The sequence below is a fragment of the Cetorhinus maximus genome, chromosome 21 (genome assembly GCF_964194155.1).
Source record: "Cetorhinus maximus chromosome 21, sCetMax3.hap1.1, whole genome shotgun sequence".
Taxonomy (NCBI): domain Eukaryota; kingdom Metazoa; phylum Chordata; class Chondrichthyes; order Lamniformes; family Cetorhinidae; genus Cetorhinus; species Cetorhinus maximus.
This window is the reverse complement of record NC_135899.1, coordinates 92294251-92318588: the sequence shown is the minus strand read 5'-3', so window position 1 is coordinate 92318588 and position 24338 is coordinate 92294251. Positions and strand designations below refer to the sequence as shown.

The following is a 24338-nucleotide window of genomic DNA, read 5'->3' as shown; positions in this document are numbered from 1 at the left end:
ATTCCTATTTTCATCATTTTAACATTCATTAATCTAATCTATTATCTCTTTGTTCTTAAAAAATAACCCATTTCTCTTGACATTCACTGTTGGTTTTAGAGATGATGCCAATTGCTTAAATTGCTAAGACTAAAAGACTGCTTAAGATTTGCTAAAAATTGGTACCAGCCATATTTGCTTTGGCTGTTTGAGAGTCAGCAGAGTGAAGATTTAAACACTGCTAACTTTGACACATGAAACTTATAAAAACAAGTCCACATGTAAGTATCACTATTAGCAGCCTCCAGAGCAACCACACTTGGACAAATAAACTCATCCAAAGTGTCTCAAGGGTTAAAAATTTAAGTAAGTTTAGGAAGGAAGAATGCATAGAGCCTGTAAAGCTTAGAAAGATAAGAATAAAAACAATGGATAAGACTGAAGTGGTTCTCAGACAGCACGGGTCCCCCATGTATCTTTAAAGCTTCTTCAAATCAAACTCTCCAACAAGAGGTTGCAGAACTTCAGAATTAAGTGACGCGGGTGTTAAACTCTGATAGCCAGATGGTGAATGAATCCAAAGCCAATCTTTGCTTGGTTTAGATTGTTTCACTCTGTGAATAATTACACATGTATACCTCCTAACTCAACCCTCAGCAAGGATCTCTTGTCAAGAGGGTGGAATTGAGACAGAAGATCAGCCATGATGGTGGAGCAGGCTTAAAGGGCTGAAATACCTACTTCTGCATCTATTTCTTGCATTGTGTTCATCTGAGCTTAGATTACTCTTGAATTTGAGCGCCGGGGTGTACAAACAACAGTAACAGTGCATTACTCGACAGGCAATTAATAAATACAGTGGCAATTGAAAAGGTGCAGGGGCATTTATTTGAAATGAGAGGCATGGCCAAAACATGCTTGAAACTTTAGCAAAAGTAGAGAGGAGAAAGTGCTTTGTACTCAAGATGTACAATTGTGGGAACAGCAGTTTTTTTTATTCATTTACAGGATGTGGGCTTCACAGGCTGTGCCAGCATTTATGGCCCATCCCTGGTTGCCCTTGAGAAGTGATGGTGAGCTGCTTTCTTGAACCGCTGCAGTCCATGTGGTGTAAGTACACCCATAGCAAGTAATATAAAAAGAGACAGTAAGAGCTTCTTTAAATATATAAAAAGGAAGCAAAAGGCCAAAGATAGGCCCCTTAGTGAATGAGGCTTGGGAAATAATAATGGGGAACCAGGAAATGGCAGAGGAGTTGAATAAATACTTTGCTTCAATCTTCGCGGTAGACGACACTAATAGCATTCCAAAAATACTAAATAATCAAAGGGCAAAAGTGGGGGAGGAAATAAATACAATAACAATCACTAGAGAAAAAGTACTAAGGAAACTAACGGGGCTAAAGGCCAATAAGTCCCCTGGACCTGATGGGTTGCATCCTAAGATATTAAAGGAAGTAGCTATGGAGATAGTAGGTGCACTGGTAGTAATCTTCCAAGAATCCTTCGATTCTGGAAAAGTTCCAGAGGATTGGAGAATGGCCAATGTGACACGTTTATTCAAAAGGGGAGGGAGACAAAATAACAGGTCAGTTAGCTTAACATCTGTCGTTGGGAAAATGTTAGAGTCTATTATAAAGGATGTAATAGCAGAGCATTTAGAAATACATAATCTAATCAAGCAAGGTTAGCATGGCTTCATGAAGGGAAAATCATGGCTAACAAATTTAATAGAATTTTTTGAGGAGCTAAACTGCAGGGTAGATAAGGGAGAACCAGTAGATGTAATATATTTGGATTTCCAAAAGGCGTTCGATAAGGTACTGCGCATGAGGCTACTTAATAAGATAAGAGCCCATGGTGTTGGGGGTAGTATATTAGCATGGATAGAGGATTGGTTAACTAATAGAAGGCAGGGAGTTGGGATAAGGGGGGCATTTTCAGGATGGCAACCTGTAACTAGTGGAGTGCCACAGGGATCAGTGCTGGGGCCTCAATTATTTACAATATATTTTAATGACTTAGATGAGGAAGTGAATGCATTATCGCCAAGTTTGTGAATGACACAAAAATAGGTGAGAAGGCAAGTGGTGAGGATGACACAAGGACCTGAATTTTCGGCTCAGCGAGCGGGGGCAGGGCCCACCCGCCGAGGCGTAAAATGACGCGCGCCCGCTGAACTGTCAAAGGGCTATTAAGGCAATTTAAAAATCAATTAAAGTAATAAACTGAGCTGCCCGTCCAACCTTAAGGTTGGCAGGTAGGCGAAGAACCCAGGCGGCCTTCACATTGTTCATGGAACCTCATCCATGGGCGCGATGAGGTTTCATGAAGGGTTTATAAATTAAATAATTTTTTTCATTAATTTTCATTGACATGTCCCAGCTCATGTGACACTGTCACATGAGGGGACATGTCCTAAAATTCTTTCTTTCCTTTATTTAAATTTTTGAAAATTAAACTGAGGGCCCTGACTCAGGAAATCCCCATCCCGCCTGCACAGGGAGCGCTCAGCGCTTCGGGCGCGCGTCACACTAGCCGGGCCTTAATTGGCCCCGCCCACGTAAAATGGCAGCATGGAGCTGATCGGAATTGCACCCGACCCGCACAACACCCCTAATGGGGGGAAAATTGTCCCCAAGGAGTCTTCAGAGGTATATGGACAGGTTAAGTGAGTGGGCAAAAACTTGGCAGATGGAACATAATGTGGTAAAATGTGAGGTTTTGCACTTTGGCAGGAAGAATAGAGAAGCTGAATATTATTTAAATGGAGAAAGACTGCAGAAAGCTGCAGCACAGAGGGATTTGGGAGTCCTTGTAAGTGAATCCCAAAAAGCTAACGTACAAGTTCAACAGGTAATAGGGAAGGCAAATGGAATGTTGGCCTTTATTTCAGAGGGAATGGAGTATAAAAATAGCAAAGTCTTGCTAAAACTATACAAGCACTAGTTAGGCCACACCTAGAATACTGTGAACAGTTTTGGTCCCCTTGTCTAAGGAAAGATATTCTGGCATTGGAGGCAGTCCAGAGAAGGTTCACTAGGTTGATCCCAGGTATGGAGGGATTTTCTTATGAGAAGCTGAGTATGTTGGGCCTGTACTCATTGTGGTTTAGAAGAAAGAGAGTCAACCTTATTGAAACAAATAAAATTCTTAGGGGGCTTGACAGGGTAGATGCTGAGAGGTTGTTTCCCCTTGTGGGGGAGTCTAGGACCAGAGGGCATAATCTCAGTGTAAGGGGGCACCCATTTAAAACAGAGTTGAGGAGAATTCAAGGCTATGGGCCAAGTGCTGGTAAATGGGATTAGGTAGGTAGGTTTGGTGTTTCTCACGTGTTGGTGCAGACTCGATGGGCCGAAGGGCCTCTTCTGCACTGTGATTCTGTGAATTTCTTCCCTCAGAGGGTAGTCAACCTGTGGAATTCTTTACCACCGAGGGTTGTAGAGGCTGGGTTGTTAAGTATATTCAAGGCTGAGGTAGACAGGTTTTTAATCAGTAATGGAGTCAAGGATTATGGAGAAAAGGTAAGAATGTGGAGTTGAGGATTATCAGATCAGCCATAATCTCATTGAATGACAGGGCAGACTCAATGGGCCAAATGGTCTACTTCTGTTCCTACGTCATATGGCCTTATAGTCTGTTAGGGAGGGGTTTCCAGGATTTTGACCCAACGACAGTGAAGGAACGGCGATATATTTCCAAGTCAGAATGGTGAGTGACTTGGAGGGGAACTCCCAGGTGGTGGTGTTCCCAACTATCTGCTGCCCTTGTCCTTCTAGATGTTAGTGGTCATGGGTTTGGAAGGTGTTATTGAAGGAGCCTTGGTGAATTCCTGCAGTGCACCTTGTAGATGGTATACACTGCTGCTACTGTGTGTCGGTGGTGGAGGGAGTGAATGTTTGTGGACGGTGTGCCAATCAAGCGAGCTGCTTTGTCCTGGATGGTGTCAAGCTTCTTGAGTGTTGTGGGAGCTGCACTCATCCAGGCAAGTGGGGAATATTTCATTACACCCCTGACTTGTGCCTTGTAGATGGTGGACAGGCTTTGGGGAGTCAGGGGATGAGTTACTCTTCACAGCATTCCTAGCCTCTGACCAGCTGTTGTAGTCACAGTATTTATATGGCTAGTCCAGTTCACTTTCTGGTCATTGTAACCCCCAGGATGTTGATAGTGGGGGATTCAGTGATGGTAATGCCATTGAACGTCAAGAGGCAATGGTTGGATTCTCTCTTGTTGGAGATGGTCATTGCCTGGTACTTGTGTGGTTCGAATGTTACTTGCCACTTGTTAGCCCAAGCCTGGATATTGTCCAGGTCTTGCTACGTTTGGACATGGACTGCTTTAGTATCTGAGGAGTTGCGAATGGTGATGAACATTGTGCAATCATCAGCAAACATTCCCACTTCTGACCTTATGATGGAAGGAAGGTCACTGAAGATGGTTGGGCCAAGGACACAAGTGCAAGAAATACAAAGAAACATGTGTAAATGGGAGCTGGAAAATTGGTAATTATTGCTTAAGTGGTGCTACAGAGAGCTCTCAAATCAAAGTGTATCAAAGTGTTTGATTCGAACATTTGTTCTCAACACCAATGCTCTACCATAAGAAGCACTGGCACTCATTATTATTGTAGAGAGAAACTCTTTCAAGTTATCAACAGTCACAAATTGCAACTCTTTCGAGTACAATCACAGTTCTTGGATTTCCGGGAGTGGGACACGAACCCACAACTCTCTGATTCAAAGGCGAGGGTGCTATGAACTGAGCCACAGCTGACACCTCTATTATTGTAGAGAGAGATGTAGCACATAGATTTCATTGCAAACAATGCACCTGTTGAAGTGATACAGTGCACCTGAATCATATCGACCCTTTATACTGCACCAGGTAATTCAATGAAGGGGCTCTTTTAATAGTGATGTAAGCAAGCAACTGCAGTTATTCTTGGCCTCACTTGTTTTTGACTAAAGGAAAGTGAAATTCTACATATCCTGAAATGAAAGGGGAATTCCACTAACTCGTCCCCAACTGCCAGTGAAATTTTGAAAGATTAAAACAGAACAGTCAGCTCTTTCTGATCTTGGGGAGTGAAAAATCTGTGCCATGGGCTGTGTAAGATTTGTCTTCAAACAAACATTGAAACAAATCTGCTTCATTACTGCAGCTGGTGTAAAGCAGCAGCTGCATGTGTGGACCAGCCTCTTCCAAACACTGACCCAGGCAGCTCTTGGACATCTGATCATCACATCTACTCTGCTGCTCTTGTGTCGAGTGGTGAGAAAGACCACAGTGCTCCAGCGTAAGACCTGTGGGGTGACAGAATCGTTACTGAGTTAATTCCAAAGTTTGGAGCAGAATTCCTACACTTCAAAATCCAGATTTTTTTCTGAGAAAGTGGGAAGTGAGAACTAACTGATTGCAACTCTCCAGCTTTTACTTGTCAACACTTTGTGTTGAATTAAAATTTCATAGGTTATTAGCAAACCTGAAGAGAGTCTTTTTATGGTGGATTAGAATACTAAAGAATAATAGAATGGTTTCAGCACAGAAGGAGGCCATCTGGCATATCAAGACCATGCTGCCTCTCTACAAGAACAATTTATTTACCTGTGCTCCCCCTCCCTTTCCCTCTACCTCTACATTTTTTTTTTGCTTTTAGGTGCTTATCCAAGTTTTTGAAAGCCACAATTAACCCTGCCTACACCACACTTCCGGCACTGCACTTAGATCAGAACCACTCGCTGCATGAAGAAGTTTTACCTCATGTCACCCTTGGTTCTTTAGCCAATCACTTTAACTCCACTGTCCTCTGATCCCCAATCCTTACACCAATGGGAGCAGTTTCTCTCTACCTACTTTGCCCAGACCCCTCATGATTTCTGAGCCCCTCTTTCAAATCTCCCCTCAATCTTAACTTCACAACTTATAAAACCATGTCCCATTCCCCTTCCACCCACTCCGCATATAACAGTCAGAATGTGAGTCACTCCGAGCTGCTGTGTTGGACCTCCTGTTACTCTGTTAGAGTGGCACGACAAAACTGAGAGCAGCCTGTTTTGTCATCTTTCTGCTCAGGGTTTGGAATGTGTTACAGAGGAACTTGGGAGATGACAGGAGAAAGAAAACAAGTTCCAAATATTAAGAGTGAGATTAATGCGATATCCAATGTCACCTGATTGTTGTTGCTGTTCATTTCAAAAAATTAAACACAATAAAAAGATTGGTCCAAAAAAATAAGCTAAGGAACGTCATGTAAGTGAGACCTCTCTTCTCCCAAATGTAAAATATGGCATTAAGCTGAAGTCAGTGGTATTTCACTGTATTAGCTGTGGCAGTCCTCTTGAATGCTTTTTGTGAAAGTGGGACCAGAAAGTGAAATGAGTATTCAGGATTGAAAGGGCCCGAGAGGAGAGAGCTCAGAATAAAACTGCAACAAAGACAGGTGGGATCACCAATGGGGGGGAAAGAATAAATAAAGCAGAGGACATCAGGGAAGAGCTTAGGGAGTCTGTGCACTGTGGCGAGACTGTGGAAACGGCAGCTTGTATTAAGTCAAACATCCAGTACACTTGCCAAATGGCCAATGACCAAAAATAATTTCATTCTGATGTAAGTACCATTGTTTTTACAAATGCAGACAATGTCAACAAACTGCATGAGAACAGGGTGATAACTGAAAGCAAAAAGAAATTAAACCTATGCTGGAAGATGGGTGATCAACACATGTCTGAAGGGATGGCTCAAAGCAGCCCGTTCAAACAATGATAAACGTAACATTTTTCAAACCATGTTCTTTTAAATGCAAAATATCACAGCATTGACAACATATCACAGCCCATCGTGATAGCAAAAGATTAGTAATCAACAAGTGGAGAAACCTCTAATACACTGTTAAATTATATGATATGTGATTATGTGATAGGCTGCATTGCACTGGAAGCTGCATATTTGGTACAGGTTTTGGAACATCAGGAGTTATTTTGGCATGAAGCAAAGCGAAGTCCTAAAATACTCCATGCTGTGGTGAGGTGCACTTGCACCACTGAAATGTTACCTTAACCTGAAGCTCTGGGGTTGAAGGGAATTTACTGACTCCAGCTCAGATCCGGGACTGAGCTCATTTTCTTTATTTGTGTAGGTTAATTGACATTAGTTTTACATTGCAATGAGCTGGATTTATGTTTTAATCATCATGAAAATCCTTTATTTCAAATGTGATCAGTAAATTAGTTGCAACATTTGTGCTGAATTCATTTTATCAACAGAAGCTTGTGGCCCGGCTGACTCACTCCCAGTCCTTGCTTGCCCCTTTTACTTTGTAAAAGATAAAAGCGATACCTGACAGCCTCACGGTGAGCATGTATCCAATCTTTGCCAATTCAGTATTGGCGTGTGACACTTCTGTCCAATTAAGAAACTAGGTTTAACTTTGAAGGTACAAAGTTTAAATAAAACCGGATGTATTCATTTGGAGAAAAATATTCAGAGGACATTTTGTTCAGAACACAGAATGCAGGGTATATAACTGTTCTCTATTTGAATTAATTGACATAAGAGTTATTACTATTATTTGGTCTAATGCAGGAGTTATCACAGAACCAAGATAAGGAGTAGAATTACCATAATTACGCAAGTCACAATAGGGTGGAATAGATGGGACATGATGCTTTATGTAAGGGAAATACATTAATGGTTTTCTCCCCCATTCTTGTTACCCTCCCAAAATGGGGAAGAAACCTTTACACTTCTTTATTAGGGACTTAATTGCTTAGTTCGTATTTGTTCGGTTCTTATCCCTGATGCACAAATATACATAATAAAAGGTCAGTTGGGAAATTGGGTGCATCATTTTACATGAACACAAGTGGTTGTGTCATTTGTTAAAATAAGGAAATTGCTTTCATTATAGACAATGGGGTTGCTGCAGGCATCCTTGTGTCCCTGACCCCAAGCAGACTGTACTGTGGCTGAGCTCTTCCTGCGTGTCCAATTGGGACTGGGAGCCAGTTAAACTCAGCAAGCATCCCCAGTGTAAAGCCAGCCTTCTCTTCCTGCTCTGAATGTGCTGAACAGCAGGATTCAACAAACTAGTAAGTGCAGCTGTTTCCTGGTTACAACACAACATCGCTTCTCAGAATCGTGTGGAAGGGTTTTTACCGTATGATCATGATCTCATAATCAGCAATACATCATCTTCCTTCCTAAGACTTTTCAAAGTGCTAGAATTCTCAGATCACTGTATGGATTGAAAATTGAAAGGAGCACTTTAATTTCGGTGAATACAAATCTAAAGGACTTTTCCAATGGCCCACATAGACCTCTGGTTCCAATAACCAGTTAGCAACCTGTCCAGGACAGGTAGAAATGTGCTGGGGTACATACGAATTAACTGTTAGCTGTTTGTTAGGTAAGTAAATGAATTTTTAACTTCCTTGTCACTGTCAACTCCCAGCAGAATCTGCAATGAAATGGTTGCGATAACAGAGGGTTCTGGCTTGTTAAACTTAAAATTCCACACAACATAAAGCTACCCTGGCATTAATGTTAATGCCGCACTTGAGCTGGCATTCATTTTAGTGATTATAGTTTTGCAATAAAATTCAATTTGACAGTAATACTTTTACCTAATTATTTTAACAAAAGACTTTTTGAAACTGCCTAAAATAACTTATGTAAAGTTACAAAGATTTGTATGTTTTTCTGTCATTCTGACAGGCTGCACTATGTCGGGATTTGAGAATGAAATAAGGGTGTTTGTGATCTGTGCTGAAATTGCGACCAATTTTACATACATTTTTTAAGCATATCCTGGTAATTTTACTGTCATACGGAATATATACTTTTCCTGTGTTAGAGTGAGTATCTGAGTGTTTTCTTTACACTAACAGATGCGTGTGTTAGAGTCACCAATTGTACACCGTCTTCTTGTATTCTTACATTACTGCTGTCATATCCTCATAAGATGTGTCTATATTTTCACTGTTTTTTCTGTAAACGTTCAATTTCCATGAGGAAATGAAAAGAGATCAAGAAAAGAGAACCAATTAAACTGTTTCCATTTTTTTCCTTTATGTATATATTCAATTATGTTTCTTTAAATCTAAGATTATATCTCATCTATTTTTTTTTTCTTATTCCAGTAAAATTTTCCTGACCTTTTGCTCCTTGTTGCTTTTCTTCCAAGATTCAGTTCATTCCCTCAATTCTTCACCATTTTTAAAATTTTCACCGCTCAGATCCCAGTTACGAATACGCAAAGACCCAGAAATTGCTGGATAAATAAGCGAATTCATGGCCCCCATCCTTATTAATGTCAAAAAAAAAACCCTAGCGATCCATGGCGGGAGAAAGCTATGCCATGAGTTCTGATTTAGCGAGAATTGCTGGTCGATTTGTACTGTTCCACTGTTACAGTTGCCACACCTGAAAAAAGCTTGCTGTGTGACACCCATGTGTGTCATGAAATTGCTGGATTTACGGCGTTAAGACAATTAATTTTGCTGCAACCATTTAGGGTTGGTATTTCCTGTTTGTAAGGACAACATATGTGATGTATGGTCCTGACATACCACTCAATCTTGGATGGCCAGAAAAGAAACAGTAAAACTGTAGAGCCTCAATTCTACAAATAGTAAATTCTACCCAGAGCTTTTTCAAAATTTTAAATTTTGCTTATATTTTCTGTCACTTCTCTCTCTCTCTCTCTCTTAATCCACTCTCATTTTTCACTCTTTTTTTTCTCTTCCTCTGTCTAAATAGAGGTTAATTCACCCTTCCTTCTCTATCTGGTTTTGCTACTTTCTCTATCCATCAATCTAATTGGTTAAGGAGATAGACTTTTGCAGCTATTGTTGATGAGATTTCAGGTGACCTGTTGACCTGACTGTCCTATTATCAATTTAAATTTCCCGCAATTTCTGGTGCAAAAATAAAATCCGAAGGTTAATTTCACAAGACGCGGCAATAATGTGATTTGAAGGTTGAAGGAAATATCCAATTCATGGGAACCGCTGTGAGATTCTCTACTGCAGCAATTTCTGGGCCATTGTGTTTTTTTCTTTGAAAATTCCTGCTGAGCAGCTCCAAACTCTCAAACTTCTATTGCTTATGCTAATCCAGACATAAGCAACACTGGTTATTCTTTGCCCAAACCTGTCGTCTCACCTAAACGAATTACAGAAGAAAATAAATAACTGAGCCTTTCATGACATCATAACATCCTAAATTGCTCCATGACTAACAGAGTACTTTTAAAGTGTAACTTTTGTTAAAATGTTGGGAATGGGGCAGCCAGTTTGTGTATAACAAGGTTCCACAAACAGCAGTGAGAAACTCACGAGAGAAAAAGTACTAGGGAAACTAATGGGGCTAAAGGCCAATAAGTTCCCTGGGCCTGCTGGGTTGCATCCTAGGATATTAAAGGAAGTAGCTATGGAGATAGTGGATACACTGGTAGTAATCTTCCAAAAATCCTTGGATTCTGGAAAAGCCCCAGAGGATTGGGGAACAGCAAATGTAACACCCTTATTCAAAAAGGGAGGGAGACAAAAAACAGGTAACTATAGGCCAGTTAGCTTAACATCCATCAATGGGAAAATGTTAGAGTCTATCATAAAGGATGTAATAGCAGAGCATTTAGAAATCCATAATATAAACAAGCAGAGTCAGCATGGCTTCATGAAGGGGAAATCATGCCCAACAAATTTATTAGAATTTTTTGAGGAGGTAATAAGCAGGATAGATAAAGGGGAGCCAGTAGGTGTAATATATTTGGATTTCCAAAAGGCGTTCGATAAGGTACTGCACAAACGGCTACTTAATAAGATGAGAGCCCATGGTGTTGGTGATAGTATATTAGCATGGATAGAGGATTGGCTAACTAATAAGAAGACAGACAATTGGGATAAGGGGGGCTTTTCAGGATGGCAACCTGTAGCTAGTGGAGTGCCACAGGGATCAGTGCTGGGGCCTCAATTATTTACAATATATATTAATGACTTAGATGAGGAAAGTGAACGTACTATCACCAATTTTGTGGATGACACAAAAATAGGTGGGAAGGCAAGCGGTGGGGATGACACAAGGAGTCTACAGAGGGATATAGATAGGTTAAGTGAGTGGACAAAAACTTGGCAGATGGAATATAGTATGGGAAAATGTGAGGCAATCCACTTTGGCAGGAAGAATAGAGGAGCTGAATAGTATTTAAATGGAGAAAGACTGCAGAAAGCTGCAGCACAGAGGGATTTGGGGGTCATCGTGTATGAATCCCAAAAAGCTAGCATACAAGTTCAACAGATAATAGGGAAGGCAAATGGAATGTTGGCCTTTATTTCAGAAGGAATGGAGTATGAAAATAGGGAACAAAAACAGAAACAGAAATACCTGGAAAAACTCAGCAGGTCTGGCAGCATCGGCGGAGAAGAGCACAGTTGACGTTTTGAGTCCTCATGACCCTTCAACAGAACTAAGTAAAAATAGGAAAGGGGTGAAAAGGAGTTATTTCACCCCTTTCCTATTTTTACATAGTTCCGTTGAAGGGTCATGAGGACTCGAAACGTCAACTGTGCTCTTCTCCGCCGATGCTGCCAGACCTGCTGAGTTTTTCCAGGTATTTCTGTTTCTGTTTTTGTTTTGGATTTCCAGCATCCGCAGTTTTTTGTTTTTATCTCTATGAAAATAGGGATATCTTGCTAAAACTATACAAGCACTAGTTAGACCACACCTAGAATACTGTGAACAGTTTTGGTCCCCTTGTCTAAGGAAAGATATTCTGGCATTGGAGGCAGCCCAGAGAAGGTTCACTAGGTTGATCCTGGGTAAGGAGGGATTTTCTTATGAGAATTTGAGTATGTTGGGCCTGTACTCATTGGAGTTTAGAAGAATGAGAGGCGACCTTACTGAAACATATAAGATTCTTAGGGGGCTTGACAGGGTAGATGCTGAGAGGTTGTTTCCTCTTGTGGGAGAGTCTAGGACCAGAGGGCATAATCTCAGAGTAAGGAGTCGCCCAGTTAAAACCGAGATGAGGAGGAATTTCTTCTCTGAGGGTAGTCAATCTGTGGAATTCTTTACTGCAGAGGGCTGTAGAGGCTGGGTCACTAGGCATATTCAAGGCTGAGATAGACAGATTTTTAATCAGTAAGGGAATCGAGGGTTATGGGGAAAAGGCAGGAAAGTGGAGTTGGGGATTATCAGATCAGCCATGATCTCATTGAATGGCGGAGCAGACTCGATGGGCCGAATGGCCTACTTCTGCTCCTATGTCTTATGGCCTTTTGGTCTTATGATCAGATAATCTTTTTATGGTGCTGTTGGTTGAGGGATAAATTTTGGCCAGGGCACTGGGAGAACTCATTTGCTTTTCTTCAATTAGTGCCTGAGAGGGCAGATGGGGCCTTAGACTGTTTGAAACGTAGAGCTGCAACATTTCCAAAGGTTTTCAAAATTGATATTACTGGGACAGAAATATTCAGTGCTGGGGAAGTTTTCTGGGGATTTTTTTATTCTTTTGAAAACAACTGCCTTTCTCATTTGACAAGTCTTCATGGGCCAGAATCTTCGGGTCAGCGAGCGGGGGGGCGGGGCCTGCTCACCGATGCGCAAAATGACACGCGGTGATGTGAGGCGTGCGTCCCGATGTCACTGCGCACCATTCCGATTTTCAGTTCAGCGGGCACGCACCCGAGCTGGCTGCACACCCACCGAACTGTCAAAGACCTATTAAGGTCATTTAAATATCAATTAAAACACTTAATGGAACTGCCCGTCCGACCTTAAGGTTGGCGGGGGGCAGGTGAAGAGCCCAGGCGGCCTTTGCATTTATCATGGAACCTCATCCACGGGCAGGATGAGGCTTCATGAAGGTATTTAAAACTTATGAAAATTCATAGACATGTCCTGGCTCATGTGACACTTTCACATGAGGGGACATGTCTTAATTTTTGTTTTCTTTAATAACATTTTCAGAATTTCAACTAATCTCCCTGAGGCAGCTCTTTGCCTCAGGGAGAATACTGCATTCTTTCGTGCATATGCATGAAAGAGCACACTCCCTGACTCAGGCACCCCACCCCCCACCCACCACCATCCCCCCAACTGCACAGGGAGCGCTCAGCGCTTCTGGGCGCGCAACACGCTGGTCGGGCCTTAATTGGCCCGTCCACCTAAAACGACAGTGCCCAGCCGATTGCGGGCAACGATCGTCTGCGCGCCCGCTCCCGCCCAGAAAATTCTCCCCATAGTGTTTGTGAGGAGTTTATTAACCAACTGGCAATGCTGCTTCCTCCCAATCCTTAGCTTTCCATGTTTTTCTCTATCCAGCCATTCAAGAAGGATTTTGGGATGTTTCTCCTTTCTATCCAAATGTAGGGAAAGCAACGCTTTAGAATATTTGTCCGACCTTACATCATACATTTTAGCCTCAGTTTTGCATTCAGAGAAAAGCTGGCGTAACCTATGTCTGCATCATGTCAAATGGACAAACTTTGTACTGTAAGGTTCATTCCCCTATTTTGAATAGAAAACGAGGGACTCAGTGGCTGATTTCTCACCTGCAACTGTCACATGTAAAGTCCTATTAGTGATGTAATGCCACACAAAACTTAACTTTCTATATTGTGAACCAATTTTCACGAATTCAGAAAATATATTAGTCCACATCGTGTTTGATTATCGCTGTACATACTTACGCTTAGAACCTTCAGTCCTGTTCCTAACTAGATATTCTTTCAAACACTTTTTTTTGCCAAACATGTTAAGTCACATGACATTAATTGGATATTTGTCACAGTTATCTACGAATCTGGGGGAGAAAAAGGTTTGTTTATTTTAATAAGCGTTTATACAAGTTTACAGCATCTCTCCATAGTTTCCATGGGTCTTCAGCTGAAGTTACTGCAGATGTTCGAGAGAACCTTGGCAGGACTGAAAACCTAAAACTTGTTAATTTGATACTTAAGTTTTTTAGTTCCTGCGCCTGTCAATCCCAGTGACTTTACATTCTTGCATTAGCATTATTCTTTCTTTTTAATATTATTAAATCCTGGAGCTTGTCTCTTTCCCCCCTGACCCTAGTAAAGTAAGTTTAGTTCTGTCAGGCTCTCTTTCTGAGCCTCTCAGATTCTTAAATTCCAGAACAGTCGGCTCCTGATTTCAGCTGGGTTGTCTGGTGGAGCCATGTAGACCCAAAGCATTTCTCCTCTGGAGGGTATGTCAACATGCAATAACTTTGTGCATCTTGTGACAAGCAGTGCAAGACAAGCAGAAGCAGAAACTCCTTGATCAATTCACTCAGTTGCGACTTACTGTGCGTCCTGGATAAGAGAGGGGGCAAAAAAGGCAAGGAAAGGTCAGCCTTAACCCAATACATTTGAGCGGTTCCTTTTAAGATGGTCATTAGATGGAAAATGATGGGCTGCAGAGTGCAGTAAACCCTTTGCCAGCTGTGGCCACTGGAGTAAACAATTCTTTAGAATGCTAAGAAGAATGGGTTAGGGCTGATATAAGCACCAATTATCATTTCTTTCAGTAAAATCTTAACTGCTTTTTAAATCGCCTATCCATTGTGGAGGGGAAATGTCTCAGCTTTTGTGATGCGCTGTATGAGGCAATTTTCTCACTAGCTCGTATTAATTCAGATGCACCGATGTAAATGTACATAGGAAATGGGACATTTTAATGTTTCTTCAGTGGTGTAAAATGGTGACTTGTGTCACGAATAGAATAGGTGAAATTGTATCAGAATTACCCAGTTTCTTCAAGATTCAATTTCAAAATCCATGGAGTCAGTTTATTCAGCCTTAACATCAATGAGAGAGCCTATCTCATGGGGAAATGGAAACCATGAGTGTTGGGCCACATTCTTGAAGTGGACTGTGGCAGCACTGTCAGGAACACAAACGATCACCCCAAAATTTGAACTAAAGCAATATAAAGAGGAAAGAACTTTCATTTATATAGCACCTTTCATAACCTCAAGATATCCCAAAGCACCTTCCGGCCAGTGAAGTAGTTCTGAAGTGTAGTCACTCCTGCAGGAAAGGCAGGCCCATTGCTGACAACAATGTGATAATGACCAATTGATCATCCGTTTTAGTGATGTTGGTTGAGGAATAAACATTGGCCGACATTGTGCTTCACAATAGTACTGAGGGATCTTCTGAGCCCACCTGAGAGGGCAGACAATGTTGCATACAAAAGACGACACCAGCCTAGATTTTGTGCTGTGGTGTATAGAATAGGACTTGAACCATAAAGCTTTTGGCTCAGAGATTGGGCCATGGCTGACTCCTCGTAGTATAACTGACAAGAAACCTGTGGAATACAATGAAAGCCTTGACATTTCTCAGCGCTCTCACCTCATAACAAGTATCAGAATGCTTGATTCCTACTTGTTATCTGTGTTCCCCCAGTTCTGGCCTCTTGTGCATCCCAATTATAATTGCTCCATCATTGGTGGGCATGTCTTCAGTTGTTAGGCCCCAAATTATGAAATATCTTCTCCACACCTCCCCCACTTTCCACCTTGCTTTCGTCCATTAGGACACCCCTTAAAACCTGCGTCCTTGACTAACCTTTTGATCATCTAACCTAATATCTCCCTATATGGCTTGGTGTTTAATAATGCTTCCGTGAAGCACCTTGGGATGTTTCAATAAGCTAAAGGTGTTATATAAGTTGATGTTGTTTCCAATGCAGGGATCAGTCCTTTGCAGACAAAAGGAACATGCCCAGTCATTGTACCTTTTTTGAACTAAACAAAACCCTTGGGGGACTATAGCTCCCTGGTGCAGTCTCCATCCATGCCTCGACAAATCGGGCTCGACTCCCCACCAGCACCCTTTTCTCATGCAGCGTAGATTGTTGATCCCTTAGAAATTTGGCATTCTTGGATCTGTCCTGATAACTGCAAGATGAAAAGCTTTAACAGCATGTCTAACTTTTCAGCAGTGCTCAAGTTCTGAACTACCAAGAAACTATTTCCAACACATGTGACATGATCACTTGTTTGTCATTAGTCATGTAGCTAGTTGTCTGGAAAGGATACCAAAGCTATTAGCTGACCATCGTGAATCAACTAAAGCATGGCCGTGAAGTAGCTGCATTCTTGCTCGCTAAAGAACAATCACTAAGCTTCTGCACTGCTGCTAAAAGGGCAGATTCATGAAACTTTTCTGGAACATTAATTTTGCTAAATTAGCAAAAGCTTTGAGGATCGGAGCCATAGTTTTTCGTGGATGTAACTAACTAGATTGTGTACCAAATGTATTTAATATACCATTAAAAGAAAGGCAAAATACTGCGGATGCTGGAAATCTGAGATAAAAACAGAAAGTGCTGTAAAAACTCAGCAGGTCTGGCAGCACCTGTGGAGAGAGAAACAGAGTTAAACTTTCGCGTCCGTATGACTTCTTCAGAGCGTAAGTAAGGACCAGGAAAGGGAATTGTGATATGTGGAATCAGAGAATGTCACAGCAATGAAACAACTCATTCTGACCATTATGTCTGTACTGTTGCTATTCTCCACATAAGCCACCAAATTTACTCTGATTCTCCTGCTTGCATCCCAGACCTTCTAAAATTTTTAAAGGAACAAATTCTCTTGTATTTTATGGTAGGCTTGACTAGCGTTAGTGCTAGAGAATTTCACATTCTAATTAATTCCTGGTTAAATATGTTTTCTATCCTTCCCTCATGTTCTTTTTGTGATTTTCGAAAGACCCATTCACCCCGCAGCAAGTGACTGAGACCCAACTGGTCCCAGGTTCACTTGAGTTTGCACAGCCAGCTTACACTTCCTAGATTTCAGTTGCATTGAAAGCTGTTGCTTTTATTGCTTCATGACATGTCGAGCACGCATACATGACAAATTATTGAATTTATGAGCAATTAAAAATATATCTTGAGTACAAGGAAACTATTGGCTCAAATGCTTAAATTTCCATTTTTACCTGCCTTGCTGGCAAATCCATGCCCTCCCTTGCCCTGAACTGCAGAAGCCTGCAGCTGTACAGCAGTCTGGAACCTGTGAAGCTCCACACTCCTGTCTAAGCCCTAAGCTCTAGAATTGTTGGTCTCAATCCGTTTACATACAAACCTCAAATTTGCTGGGACACTGAAGCAGATTATCTTTTATTACCCTCATTTGTTGTATCGTAGTTTTATATTCTTCCCCACTATCAGGCTGCATGTGCCTTAGAAATGTCATTGTACGTAGCAAGGTCAGTAGAGAAAATGTTTCCAATAGTTAAAAGGTCAATAACAAGATGGCACAGATCTGGTGAGTAGCAAAAGCGCCAGAGGTGACATGACAAGAAACTTTTTAAAGCCTACAAGTGGCTGGGATTTGGAATGGTAGGGGAATGGCTGGGATTTGGAATGGTAGAGGAATGGCTGGGATTTGGAATGGTAGGGGAATGGCTGGGATTTGGAATGGTAGGGGAATGAATGGGATTTGGAATGGTAGGGGAATGGCTGGGATTTGGAATGGTAGAAGAATAGCTGGGATTTGGAATGGTAGGGAAATGGCTGGGATTTGGAATGGTAGAGGAATGGCTGGGATTTGGAATGGTAGGGGAATGGCTGGGATTTGGAATGGTAGGGGAATGGCTGGGATTTGGAATGGTAGAGGAATGGCTGGGATTTGGAATGGTAGGGGAATGGCTGGGATTTGGAATGGTAGGGGAATGGCTGGGATTTGGAATGGTAGGGGAATGGATACAGATTCAAAAGGGAATGGGATAAATATTTGAAAGAGGTAAAAACTTCAGGGATATGGTGAAAAGAACAGAGGAGTGAGACTAACTGGTTTGGTCTTTGAGAGAGCCAGTGCAGACCTGCCAAATGGCCTCTTTTGTGCTGAACTATTCTGTGATTCTCTGAGATTATGGCTTATTCTGTAGATGTGTTGTCTAGGTGCTAATTCTCCAGTATTTCATACTGGGATCAAAAAGCTTTATGCAGGGAGCTACATCTCAACCTCAGTCTATCTGAGCAGGATGGTGCAGGAACAGTGGGATGGCAAGGATCATTAGTCTGCTTCTTTTGGCCCGAGATACAGCTGCTCTTTGTGTGTTTGGAAGGGCAGTACCCCTTCCAACAGTGCATTTTAAATAAAAATCTATTTGCTCAAGTCTTTCTTCATAACTGTAACTCCAGTTCAGGTAACCCCTTAGTGAATCTATGCTGCAGCTTTCCCACTGTTTACGTGCCTTCCCTCTAATGGGGCACTACCAAAGGTTCTACCTGTGGCTCCACTATTATACATCACCATGCTTCCATTTAGTGAACCTATTTGATATCTGCGCTGTGGAATGTAATTGGTTACTGTCGATGTCCTCCCAGTGGATGAAATCGGGGAAGTGGTGATGTGCCGACTATCACTTGGAGCTTCTCTGAGACTGATTTTTCCATTGCAGATGCCTCTGGAGTTGTCAAACACCACTCTATTTTTTGTGCCCTCTGCCAGAAACTCGCCCGGTGGGGGGGCAGCCCAGTGAGTGGGTGTGTGAGTAGATCGAGTAGATGAGATCCAGTATATTATAAAGTTTTTAACTGTTTGTATTTTTAAAAGCTTTGCATGAAAAATCCTGCGTATTTAGTCGTCTGGTCATCTTGTCTCACTGAGTTTCTGTCTTAGTTGTTCTGTCAAATGATAATGGATTTTTCATCTTTGATTGAGTGACATTTTCATCCTTAGTGTTTGAAGCCTCCAGTGTTTGAAGTCAACAGTACATGACATCTTACATCCTCCAATTCTCTGGTATTGTAGAGTGGGGGAGGGTTGAAACGATCCTTACACCTCCTTTACACTTGAGTTTCCAATTCTTCAACAAACATCAAACAGAGGAAACATTCCATGTGTGTTAACGCTCCAACTTACTATGTCACTGCTCTACCGCCATTTTTCATGCAATAAGGAGCATCAACTCCTAATACTTATAATATGTCATTGGGTGCAGTGCTGCCTTAGGTTATCAGGGGGTCACACGTTAATGTGGCATTGACGTGGACTCTGATATTTGCAGGGAGGGAGCAGGGGCACTTTTCAGCAGCTGGAAAACCCTGAATTGTCGGGAAGGCAGAGGACCTGTCGAATTTAGTAGGAGGACCTCATTCGAATTGTTTTTATCCTGCTTCCTGAGTGGGAGCTGGCCAGATTGAGAGGCTGCCAGCTGGTTGATGGGCGAGAACATCTGTTGCACGAGGAAGCAACCAGCCTATCCCAGTGATTCCGGTGATCAAGAGGGTCATGAGGGCGGGGGGGGGAGTGGGGAGGGTGTTGTGACAGAGCTGGTGCACATCAGAAAAGAGGGAGAACTTGCTCTGGAGGAATGGAGGAAGATCGTGAGGCGGGGGGGAAAGATAGAGATTGCAGGGGGAGAGAGAGAGAGAGGTCACAGGGAAAGAAGGTCACGGGGAAGATGATTGTGGGGAAGAGAGATCATGGGAGGAGAGAAATTGTGGCAGGAAGAGATTTTGTGGGTGGAGAGAGATCGCAGGGAATGTGGAGAAAGGTAAAGAGATTGTGACCATTTCGATTGAAGGACTAGGGTGGTGGTTGGAGAACTCTTGCTCCACCAGGCCCAACAGCATTGCTGGAAAAGCCCTTCCCTGCTGGATCTTACAGGTCTCCTGCCGGGCTACATGAGCCCTGGAAACCCAGCCCACCAACGGCTACAATTAAATGGCTGTAAAATCTGACGAATACTGCCTCAGTAACATTAAAATCACTGAGGAGAGTGAGTTACTCAGCTGACACCAAACCATCCATGATTAAACTGAAATCGCTTTGAGGCAAACATCCCATATTTTAAAAATTAGGGATAATGTTTGTAGTGTTTAAAATTAAAAATTCAGCGTTAAATCTAATTTCCACAAACGTACTTTTCTTCATGTTCTAGTGAACGGCAATCTATAGTTTAAATGAAATACTAAATACACTATTTGGAGCCAAACTCAGGTAGTAAATAATTTCAAGAGCTTTTTTTCAATCCAGTAGAAATAGTTTAATTAAGGCAGTAAATGAGCAGGACATAGCCCAACAATGTAATTGATCAATCATATACATTCTGAGAATAACATCTTGAAGCTACCTTTACTGCTTATAATATGTCATTGGGTCAGTGCTGCCTTAGGTCATCAGGGGGTCACACGTTAATGTGGCATTAAATTTATTTGGAAAGGGTGGTGTTCCTGTGGAACCTCAAGCTGACAGATTCAAGCTGACTGCTTTAGCTTCACGGAACACAACCAAGTGGGTAGTTTGGCTCTCCTGCTGTGGTTGGCTGGATTGTATATGTCACTGCGCATCTTGTTTCCTGAAATGCAGGAATCCAGGGAGGAAGCAAGTGTTCTGTTGTGGGGGATGGAACAGGAAAAAGAGAGAGAGGAAGAGCTTGTGACAGGAGCAGAAGCTTGCTGGAGCAGAGCCGCGTGCCTTTCAGATATGACAAACTGTCTTTTGTTGTGCACTGAAGGGAAATGAAAGGCACTGAGACTCTCTGCACCATTTATTTGAGCCCGCCAGCTGATCTAGAGTCATATCAACAGTAAGCTGGTCCCAGCAGACCATTTGCTATATGTGGAGCAGGTGTTGTCACAGTAATGGAATGCATCTTGCACCTTGCTGAACAATCGGGTTTCTGTGTGTTAAAGCTGAGATTCGGGAGGGCAACATTAACATTGTGCACTGAATAGTAGCTGTCGGTCTTCTTAAAAATTCAAAATCCAAACCTTTCAAAGAAAGGAATAAATGACAATTAAAGAGATCTTCCAGCAATAACATTTGCAGAACAAGATATTCTCCTTATAACGTAACAGTATGGGATGAGTGACAAGCTGAACTGGAAAGGCTAATTGATGCATACTCCAAAAATATCGATGCATTTGCGTCAGCTGCAATTTTTCAGATGTTAAGTAATTCTAATTAAAGAAAAGACATTTGATGTGTGCTGCACTTTTGTTTCCAACTAAAAATGCTGTGCACAAAACTACAGAGATTTTCATATAGCATCATTGATGGTATTTCAGTTATAAAATGTGGATTTGGAGACCCTTATGCTAACATACAATCATTTGCTTAATCTGAAATTGCACTCTCTCTCTTTGTAATGACAGCGTTAACCCATTTATTTTGAACCTATTAATGCCTCCTGCTGAAATAGAGGAGTGAAGAATTGCAGATGAAAACATTAAACATGTGTAAGCTGGTCTCCCACAATGCTGTTCCAGAGCCTGAGAAATTCTGGAAATCATTAAGATCCTAATGGTATTGTTTATCTTTCCTGCAAGATATCTGTATATATTCATGGATTTAATTAATTATGACATAGCATTTTCACGGACCCTGAGTTCTGAAGAATAAATCAAGTTCGACTTGGCTTGTGAAAATGGATTTGTTCCACAAAACTATTACTTTTAGTTGTCAGATTAAAGTGACATAGCGGCTAAACCTTTGTTTGTGGAAAATCACATTTGCACCAAGCAATGCTGAACCTGCACAATAAAGATTAATCTGTGATCAGGAACGCAAGGCAATTTGCAAATGATATGAAACTAGGAATGACAGTGCAACTGAAGGCAGCAATTCAAAAATTACAGAAGTATTAGACTAAATTTTTAAGTAGACAGAATAATAGTAGATAAAATTTAATGCCGATGAGTGCGCAGTCCTACAATTAGGAGAGATAAATAAGTGACATATGCAATCCATTAGTTATATTGAAAGGGCTAAGAACGCAGCTAAAGAAATCTAGATGTCGTCTCAGCACTAAATGTGGGTAGGTCTCTTGGTGGCAGTGGTGGCACTCTTCTGTCTGACTCAAAAGATTGTGGGTTCAAACCGCACTCCATAGAATTCATACATAATCCAGGCTGGGACTGAGGGAAGCGCTGAGCAATCAGAAGCGTTGTCTTGCAGATGAAATATTAAACTGCTCTCTGGGATTGATGTAAAAGATCCCATGGTGCTAGTCAAAGAAGAGCAGTGGCGTTCATCTAATGTCCCATCATTTATTGTTCAACCAAAGTCAGCTCCGTCCATGGCCTCACCTCCAACCAGGAGGGCACCTCCTCCAATGAAGAGCTGGAAATAAGCAGCCTGGAAGACCTGTCACAGCGCATACCCACACCCTGCAGCAGCGCAGGGACACACACCTCGGTGGGACCTGGATCTAGAGCAGGCTCGGGTTCACAATCTGGCGATCACCGCACCAGCACTTGGTGGACTGCTGGGGACGAGGCATCTCTGAGGTCAGAGTCAGATGACGAACGTCTAGATTCGGCCTTCCAATTCACCCTGGAGAGTCAGCAGGAGGTGTGGGAACATCACGCAGAGCTGTTGGAAGCCCTCAACAGAGTGGCATGCGAGTCGGAGGAGTGCATCCCCCTGCTCTCTGATGAAGTGGCACCCATATGCATGGAGGTCACTGTGGGAAGAGTGGCAAACCCATGGAGAGCCTGGTCGAGCAGAATACGGAGATGCGTGCAGATCTGCCATAGGTGAATTCCTTGAGTGGCAACGCGAGAAGGAAACGGGGCACCTCGATGTCCCTCCAGGTGTTCCTTGCCCTCAAGTAGTCAGGCCGGGCCCCTGACCACCCATAGGGAGGAGGAGCAGCAGCTAGACACCCCTGGCTCATCCAGTCAGGAATCTCAGAGGTTATCTTCTTCCTCCAAGTCCCCTGTGTCTGTGAGCCTCTTAAACTCGTCCTCTGTCACCGCAGTGGGAGCAGCTGGCCCACAGGAGGACTGCCAAAGCAAGCCGGGGGCCCCCAAGGCTTCAACTCTCCAGAGGACCCATGCCAAAGGCATCAGAGGCAACAGGGCCAACCGTTGCACAGGCTGTCTCCACCCCTGCTGGGGATGTCAGGGCAGCACCTAGGGGGAGAATTTTCTCCCCATCGGGTAGGTTGGGCGGGAGCGGACGCTGGCGGGCATGCAGCCAATCACCACCCACGATCAGCTGCACGCTGCCATTTTACGTGGACAGGCCAATTAAGGCCCGCCCAGCGTGGCGCACACCTGGAAGCGCTGAGCACTCCCTGTGCGGGTGAGGGGAGGAGGCTGAGTCGCGGCCTGCACTCTTTCGCATGACAGTGTCACATGAGCTGGGACATGTCAATGAACTTTAACAAAAACTTTCATTCAATTTATAAACACTTCATGAAACCTCATCCCTCCCCTTTCTGCACTTCTTCCCCCTTTTTAACTCCGTCCCTTACACCTTACACCCCCCTTTCACCTACCTCCCCAGTTGCAATCTTCTCCCCCGTTACCCCCTCCTCCCCCCATAGTTGCTTCCCCTCCCAACCTCTCCCCGACAGCTTCATTCCCTCCACCCAACCTCACCCCCCCGACACCTTTGTTTCCCCCCCTCCCAACCTCACCACTCCCAAAAACCTCTTCCTCTCCCATTCAATCCTAGACCTTCCTCTCCCACCCCCGGTACATCTTCCTCTCCCAAGCACAGCTGGACCTTCCTCTCCACCCCCTTGACCATCATCTGCTGTGAACAGACCCTCAACGGTGACTTCCCACCTCCTGTGAGCTGCTTTGCAGCAGAGCTATGTCCATGAGAATCCACCCAGCTTGCCATGGACGTTCTCCAGGATCCCACTGCTTTTGGGCTCCAGTAACTTCTGCTCCTCGGGTGTCCACTATGTGAGCAAGGCCCTGGCAGTAAGTCCTGACTTCTACACGTTACAGTTGTCGAGACGTGTTCTGCACCAGCGTGTTTCCCTGCCGACATGAGCAGATGGATCCAGTGTGGGCCGGTCTTATAGTGAAATGCAGATGTATTACAGTCAGGTTCCTAATGCCCGATGGCGGGAGACGCAGCCCACCATTGACGGGCTGAGCAGATGATCACAAACTGGTTTGGGCCTGAATTTCTCAGTCGGTGGGCAGGCTTGGCGGGAGTGGGCATGGGCGGGCGTGGGCAGTCGTGGAGCAGGCCAATTAAGGCCCGCCCAGCGTAAGGTGCGAGCGGTAGTGCTCAGCGCTATCTGTGCGGGTGGAGAGAGGTGGGAGAGTCGGGGCGCGCGAACGAGCCTTTCAACCTCCCTGAGGCACGGAGCTGCCTGAGAGGGAGATTGAAGCGATTGTTAAAAAAAATAAATAAATGGATTCGAAATTTAATTAAACATGTCCCCCTCATGTGACTGTGTCACATGAGATGGGACATGTTTTTATATTTCAGAGAAATTTTTTATTTAATTAATAAAAGCTTTAGGAAACCTCATCCCGCTCGTGGATGAGGTTTCCTAAAAAACGTGAAAGCCGCTAAGATTGCACGGGCAGCGTAAATAATTACATTCACTAATTAGCTAATGGCCTTACTAGGCCTATCAGGTTTTG

The 24338-nt window shown here is 43.0% G+C and overlaps 2 protein-coding genes across 8 annotated transcripts in view; one reads left to right on the top strand and one right to left on the bottom strand.

The window, feature by feature from the left end:
- The window catches only part of LOC144696132 (digestive cysteine proteinase 2-like), a 440777-nt gene that overhangs the window by 293097 nt on the left and 123342 nt on the right, over window positions 1–24338 (bottom strand). The gene's annotated exons all lie outside the window — the stretch shown is intronic.
- The window catches only part of LOC144696131 (tyrosine-protein kinase Fyn-like), a 307951-nt gene that overhangs the window by 176932 nt on the left and 106681 nt on the right, over window positions 1–24338 (top strand). The window contains exon 1 of one of the 6 annotated variants that reach the window (XM_078567465.1): window positions 8152–8385. The exons of 3 other annotated variants lie outside the window; for them this stretch is intronic. In XM_078567465.1, coding sequence (XP_078423591.1) covers window positions 8343–8385 — 43 coding nt within the window. In that variant the 5' untranslated portion in view covers window positions 8152–8342. Of the gene's footprint in view, window positions 1–8151; window positions 8386–24338 lie in introns of those variants that run through there. 2 more of the 6 variants (XM_078567469.1, XM_078567464.1) reach the window with 2 other exon arrangements.